This window comes from Nematolebias whitei, chromosome 15, assembly GCF_014905685.2.
Source record: "Nematolebias whitei isolate Nwh7 chromosome 15, NemWhi1, whole genome shotgun sequence".
Taxonomy (NCBI): domain Eukaryota; kingdom Metazoa; phylum Chordata; class Actinopteri; order Cyprinodontiformes; family Rivulidae; genus Nematolebias; species Nematolebias whitei.
In genome coordinates, this window is record NC_056512.1 from 22,309,613 (window position 1) to 22,317,210 (window position 7,598).

Below are 7,598 nucleotides of genomic sequence, written 5' to 3' on the forward strand. Positions count from 1 at the left end.
TTTGGATTTTTCTACCTGGATTATTGAGCATGCATCAGGATATTAATTTTTAATGTTATCCTTAAAGGTTTACCTTTTTCACATCAGGTACACAGAAATAAGTTTGAAAAACGTTTTTTGTTTTCTTTCCGTTTTTGGTTGAATTAAAGTTCTACTTTTAAAAAAATCACCAGATTTGTTTTTATTTCACCAATAAGTCACCAAAAAAAGTATATATGTGTTTGTACCTATTTTGATGTGTATTTGTTTATGTGTGTGTATGTACAAGGCTTGCTGAGGAATGTGCGTCAGAACCTGTTCTGATGAAGAACCCATTTACATCTCCCTATAAACTCAACTGTGCTGAGGACTCCCTGGAGTCTCTGTGCCGGTGTCTGCTGCGCTGCTGTGATTCTGTCTGGATACCTACTGTTCTTGTGAGAGCTAAACTCAAGTTGACAATCAAATGTTGAACTTGTTTTTGTTATCTCATCTGAATGTTTTGTCCCTGTTCGTTATGGTGAAAAGTAAGATTTATAGTCAGTGCTGCATCTGGCAGAAACCGAACACATACACACAGTATAGCAGTACAGCATCAAATCTACAAGATTAGAGGGCAGATGTATTTTTAACTGTTTTTTTCCCTCCAATGATTCATATCCAAATAGTTGAAGAAATAATCAGCTGTTTCCATTTCTTTTCTTAGAAATAGGTCAAAGTGATTGTTGTGCAATGTCTAGTGGTTTCTCTTAATAACTAATAACAATCATAGCCCTAGTCTTCATTTTCCCTTTAGAACATGGTTGAGTGATTATTGATCAGTCACTTTACTGTCATGCTAGGAATTGATATTACTTTTATTGGTTCTACGAATCCATTGGTGGACACTGGCGGTTAGGGATGAAGGAGCTTGGGCTGAAGGAGGAGTCCTATCGGGCCTTTTTGGCCTGTGGGACCCCGGAAGCAGCTGATGGGTACCAGCAGTCCAAGCCATAGACATATATACGTTGACGCCTCATTTAGCGCTGAATCAACGCCATTTTGAATGTGTCATAACTTCTGGTCAACTAATACAAGGAAGTGGACTAAACTTCATAAAGCACCGTTCTACAAAGTGTTTTAAGTTGATGCCTGCCATTCACACACACTAATATATTTGGAAAAAAACAGGCACCAAAGACAACATTTGTAACTTAACGTGATTATTAAAAATTGGGTTGGATGAGATTTGTCCTGAGTTCCTTAAGGCTCTTGATGTTGTGGGATTGTGTTGGCTTACACGACTCTGCAATATTACATGGACATCGGGGGCAGTTCCCCTGAACTGGCAGACTGGGGTGGTGGTTCTCCTATTTAAAATGGGGGACCGTAGAGTGTGTTCCAACTACAGAGGGCTTCATCAGGTCGTGATCTACACGCCCTTAAGCCTCCCTGGTAAGATCTATACAGGGGTTCTGGAGAGGAGGGTCCGTTGGATAGTTGAACCTCAAATTCAGGAAGACCAGTGTGGTGTTCATCCTGGTCATGGAACATTGGACCAGCTCTAAACTATCAGCAGGTCCTGGAGGGTGCGTGGGAGTTTGACCAACTGGTCTACATGTGCTTTGTGGACTTGGAGAAGGCACTCGACCGTGTCCCACGGGGAACCCTGTAGGGGGTACTCCGGGAGTATGGGGTACCGGGCCCTTTGATACGGGCTGTTAGGTCCCTGTATGACCGGTGTCAGAGCCTGGTTCGCATTGCCGGCAGTAAGTTGGGTTCGTACCCGGTGAGAGTTGGAGGTTGCCCTTTGTCACCGATTCTGTTCATAACTTTTATGGACAGAATTTCTAGGCGCAGCCAAGGTGTTGAGGGGATCCGTTTTGGTGGCCTTAGGATCGCGTCTCTGCTTTTTGCATATGATGTGGTCCTGTTGGCTTCATCAGGTCGTGATCTACAACTTTCACTGGAGCAGTTTGCAGCCAAGTGTGAAGTGACCAGGATGAGGTTCAGTTCCCCCAAATCCGAGGCCATGGTCTTGAGCTAGAAAAGGGTAGAGTGCCCCCTCTGGGTCAGGGAGGATGTCCTGCCCTAAGTGACCTCCTCATTGACACAATGAAGGATGGATGGATGGGGTCTTGTTCACGAATGAGGGAAAAATGGAGCGAGAGATTGATAGGCGGATAGTTGTGGTGTCTGCAGTGAAGCGGACGCTGTACCGGTCTGTCGTGGTGAAGAAAGAGCTCAGTCAAAAGGCGAAGCTCTCAATTTTCCGGTCGATCTAAGTTTCTACCCTCATCTATTGTCATGAGCTTTGGGTTGTGACCGAAAGAACGAGATCATGGATACAAGAGGCCAAATTGAGTTTTCCCTGCAGGGTGTCTTGGCTCTCCCTTATAGATAGGGTGAGAAACTCAGTCATCCGAGAGAGACTCAGAGTAGAGCCGCTGCTTCTCCACGTCGAGAGGAGCCAGCTGAGGTGGCTCGGGCTCTGGTTAGGATGCCTCCTGGACGCCTCCCTGGTGAGGTGTTCCAGACACGTCCCATCAGGAGGAGGCCCAGAGGAAGACCCAGGACACGCTGGAGGGACTTTGTTTCTCAGCTGGCCTGGGAACTTCTTGGAATTCCCCTGGAGAAGCAGGCCCAAGTGGCTGGGGAGAGGGAAGTCTGGGCCTCCCTACTTCAGCTGCAACCCCCGCGACCCGACTCCGGATAAGCGGAAGAAAATGGATAGATGGATGGATAGTTTTTTTATGTTTAATATTCAGTTTTGCATGAGTACATTTGTTAATGTTTTGGTTTGTTTTAGTCTGTCATCTTCTGTCTCCAGAGGGCGTGTGAGCATGTACCCAGCAGCCAGATTCTGCAGTACTTCTACTCTATACTTTGCTCCCAGTTTGATCTGCTTCCTTCTTTCATGCCTGAATTTGCTAAAAAACTAGGTAAGTTTTGTAGCACTTTGTAACAAGAAGGACCAATGAGTCCCTTATTTTTAAATGTTTTTTAATGATTTTAATGATATTTTTCTAATGTAGTTGAAAATTGTTGCAACTTTGTCACTTTTGTCAAGTTAAGTAGTAGATGAATATTCCCTTTGTTATATTTAAGACTGATTAAAAGCCGTTATCACTTTATTGTGAGCTGATAGGAAAAATATTATTAATATATTTTAATGTCCTGCTTATTTTCATTTTGTAAAATTTTACATTTTAATTTTGGAATGTCTGACCGAGTAAGATTTTCTTTCATTAAGCAGTTTGATAATTTGGTTCAAAGTGAACAAATTACTGTAACGATACAACACACTAATCATGTCCAGGAGTCCTGTTTAGTTTTTATTTTCCTAAACATGACAGCTGTTTTACTCCCAAAGACTTGCTCAAACGACACTTTGTTTATATTTAAAATCTTTCAATATCCAATTAAATTCAACAATTAAAGTTAGAAGCGGTTTACATTCAAAGAGACTATCTTAGCACCAACAAAACTGGTTTGTTCCACTTTGGAGGAAGCTGTTGGGGGAAGAATCAGTTTTGTGTTGTGTGTTTCCTTGACTGATGAAGCCTTCTGGATTGAAGGTGAAATGTTTCAGCACAAAAAAAAAACTGTCCAGATGACCTGACTGAAAAATGTTGGACGGTTTACATTCAGTTCATCATATTTCAGATTGTCATTTTCTTAGGCATTAAACTGCTCTGTTACTGTAGTATGGTAATGTTTTTAAAACTTACCTGTGTAATTTGTGTTCTTTAAGTATTGCTGTTACTGGCAATTTCTTTTAAGATGTTATACTTTTATGAAAATTTATGCTTAATACCTGATAAACCATGTTCCCCCAGAAAAGTTCTCTCTTTGGGCATTTACAGCATTGTAAATAAAATGCTTCGTATTTAAACTAAATGAAAACAGAACAGAACCATTCTCTGCAGAATACTGAGGGTTCACATGTACCTAAATAAAACGTGAGTTTATAAATTTCAGATTTTTATTTCCACATTAAGTTTATGTTACATTATTTTCCCATTACCTCCACTGAGGCAAAATGATCAGTCTTTCACTCAGGTTTTTCACACTACTTTTAGAGAATATTTATGCATCTTCAAATAAAATATTTGTGGTTTGATTGATGAATTATGCTAACATAACTCCTATATATAAATATGTATTTATTGATCGCTGATTAACAGAATATTCTTTCTCTCTGCTGGTTAGTCAAATGTTCTATAGCAAATTTTAAAGCTGTTAAAATCCCGTTATATTTTTATACTGGGTGTTTTTCTTTGACGTGTATACAGTTTAATGAGCATATTTATTTGTGGTTCTGTGTCAGAAACTTGTATACCAAGAGCTGTGCCTTGTTCTCATAAAAGCAAAATAACAAAAACATAAATAAATAAAATGCCAGGCTTGAACTCAGATAAAATGTTTAGATTTTACATTAGAGCTTATAATGGATGTTTGTTGTAACTACAGCACTCTGCATTCTTGTGCTTTATTTCTGAAAACCAGTAATTGCTTTTATTGACTAAAGAGCTAAATGGTTTTGAAGTAGGGTAACCTTTAGTACTTATAGGTAGCCAGTATCTTACCTGCAGTAAACAACTGTCAAAGCTATTCCAGTCTGAAACAAATTAATAATACTTTGCAGTTTTGATTTAAGAAAGCTCACTGGATGAGAAGCGAAACGTCTTCAACTCCAGAATATAAATCTAGTCCTTTGTTTTTTTAATTTTGGGGGGATTTGCCATGTCCTGGATAGCCAAGAATCTACCCCACAAGGAGAAAGGGTCTGCTAACATCTATTCAGAGCAAGGCCTATTTAAGCAAGTACCGGTAGGTATCTCTGCAGACAAGTACGGAAGGCGTATCAGGATGGCCACATCTGACTGGACAATAAAAACGAGGCGTATTTGGAGGGCCACATCTGATTGGACGAAGAAAAAATAAAGGCATTATTGGCAGATTGTGTTAACCACAGACCCATTATGTCTATGGTGTTAACCGGTTCAACATTAGTGGCGTCTCCATAACTTCTCTTTCCTCCTCTCTTAACACAGAACTTCCGGTTACATTTCAAAATAAGAACAACATAAATGGGTAGTGGGGAGGGATAAATGTTTGTTTTTTAATATGTAGCCATTACATTACAAAACTAAATCCGTTTTGGTTGTTGAATAATGTGAGAATAGTTACAATCAATTAATAAATAAAGCAAAATAAAGTCACCAAAATAATAATGATACTTAAACTGGCTTTGGGACAAAAAATGTTTCCTTTAACTTCACATTTTCTTGTTCGACCTTTTAAATCAGTCACTGCAGATGAGTGATTGTCAGTTTCTGTCAGATTTCTGCAACTGGAGCAGGTATTTCTGTTTACTGGTTAACTTCCTCAGCTGTCTCACATTTTAAGGGTCAATCCTACTCCATGTTTCAGCTCCTTTCTTAGATCAGATCTCATAGGAGAGCACTTCTAAAGAGCAAATTTTGTTTTTAGCGTTTGTTTTGGGCCATTATCTCGTTACAGGACTCATGATCTTTAATTAAGACCAGACTTTTTGACAAATGGGAGCAGGTTTTGCTTCAGATGCTTCATATTTCATTGTACCTAGACCAGACTCAAGCCAACCTGTGTCAGGTGCAGCTACAACCCAAGAACTAAAGAGAATCTTCTTGTGTTTGACAGCAGATATAACGCTGTTTCTTAGAAACATTCAGTTTTAAAAATGAGCTGACGTAACTTACCTAAAGAGCAGCAAATACAGTTAGACAATCAGTGTTTGCCCTCTACAAACACCTATTCTCCAGAAACGCCCACTTTTGGTCTGCAGAGAACCCCTTCTCCATTTAAGAACAAATTTCCACCATCTCAATCATCTCAAACTTTTAAAAAAATTATAGTGGTTCAAGCGCTTTACTATATAAATGTTTTTACTTTGTTGTTGTTTTTAAATAGCAGAAATTGGTTAGGGTTTTATTTTTAATTGTTGAAAGTTTCTCATTGATTCTCCAAAATATGGTTGCTCAGACTGCTGTCTACAGCAGTCAGGACAGTGACCATTAACTAGTCAACACAGTTCTGTGATTTAAACAGACCTATTTATTTAAAACAGTTAGGTTCTAGATGGAAAATGAGAGGAAAAGTAGGCATTGTTGAAAGAAAAATTAGAGAACCAGGCTAACTTTAGTTTAAGACCATTTGTGGGGGAAAGGCTGCTCTTTATGAGTAAAATCTAAAGAAATGTAAAAAGACTTGAGATTTTTGCTGAGCACTGTGCAACATTTCAGGAACAAGAGGGAGTAATATTTAATGCTTGAACCTGACAGGCATTACTTCAGGTACAAACACAGAGCATGTACAGTAAGGAGACTTTTTATGACTGTCTTATTGCCTAATTATTTTCCCTCCTCACCTCTACCCCTCTAGCATCTTCTGGTTTCTTTAAGCTGGCTGTGGAACATAAAGCTGTCCTTTGTGCAGGAAACAGGTACAACAACAAGACACAGAAAGGCAGGGACACTTAGCAACTAACAAATGTTCAATATGCTGCCACAGTCTGGACATGTAGCTGAGTATCTGTCAACCAGAGTGAGACATAAAACACCTCTGAGGTTGATGTTAGCATGTTGACTTTTATGTGTGGACGTGTGCTGTTTTTGCAGTTGTGTGGCTGTAGTGGTTGACTGAAGCTTTTAGGCCCCCTGCTCTGAGCTGTAATGAAACTGAACTCTAGTGTGTCTGAGTTTCATATTTGTTAGAAGCACGTCAGAGCACATCCTGTCCTGTGTCTCACAGTTCAGACTTCTCTGTATTCACTGCGCAACATGTTTTCTCTCTCAGCTGTCCTCATTCTTTTCATGTAACTCTGCTGTTTTTGACCACACACATCTTTTATGTATTTGAATATTTTCACAGATTTTTTTGTAAATATTTCTCCCTCTTTTCATTATTTTTCAGCAATCCAAATATGAACTCGTCTTGCTGTGGTTTTCTGCAGAAACTAAGCGTGTGTCTGCTTTCCGTTTCAGACCCTCCCACTGGCTCCCATAATGGTATACAACAGTTGCATACACAGTTCACCACACAAAGAAATGTACAGGAAATTATTTAAATCTTGTTGGTCCCAAGAAGATAATCTTTTGCTTTTGTGTGTGAAGAGATACTAGGTCAGTCTTTGGATTTATCAGACCAAAATATTATACATTTGTAAAATTTAATTTAGCTGTCTTTGACAAGTGCCAGCAAAACACTTCATAACACCTGTGGCTGACTTAATACAAATTCCACTGATATTGTGCGTCACTAGGGAAAAGAAATGGCATCGTCACTATAGCAGCCTGGCCACACACACGCTGATGTTTTCAAACCTGTGTCTGTACGGTCACAAATAGGAGCTGCAACTTCTGTATGAGGGAAAATGACTCACATCTCTGTGATATGACCATTTTAGAAATAATGCTAAAACAAACAAAAGATATGATTCCAATTTCTTTAATAGCAGTGTACTGAAAATAATGCAGACAGCAATTTCAGTCAAAAATCTTATTATATTTTGATGTGCCAGGAAGAAGCAAATTACAGAAAATAGAACAAATATAAAGAAATGAAAATTTGCTCTACTTCTGCTCCTGCTCCTTCCA

The 7,598-nt window shown here is 39.2% G+C and overlaps 1 protein-coding gene across 1 annotated transcript in view; it reads left to right on the forward strand.

Annotated features, from left to right (window-relative positions):
- Positions 1–7,598, forward strand: part of LOC119421101 (meiosis inhibitor protein 1) — a 98,168-nt gene that overhangs the window by 37,733 nt on the left and 52,837 nt on the right. Inside the window, exons 14-17 of the mRNA XM_037688498.1 lie at positions 269–416; positions 2,789–2,900; positions 6,385–6,445; positions 6,916–7,010. Coding sequence (XP_037544426.1) covers positions 269–416; positions 2,789–2,900; positions 6,385–6,445; positions 6,916–7,010 — 416 coding nt within the window. The remainder of the gene's footprint in view (positions 1–268; positions 417–2,788; positions 2,901–6,384; positions 6,446–6,915; positions 7,011–7,598) is intronic.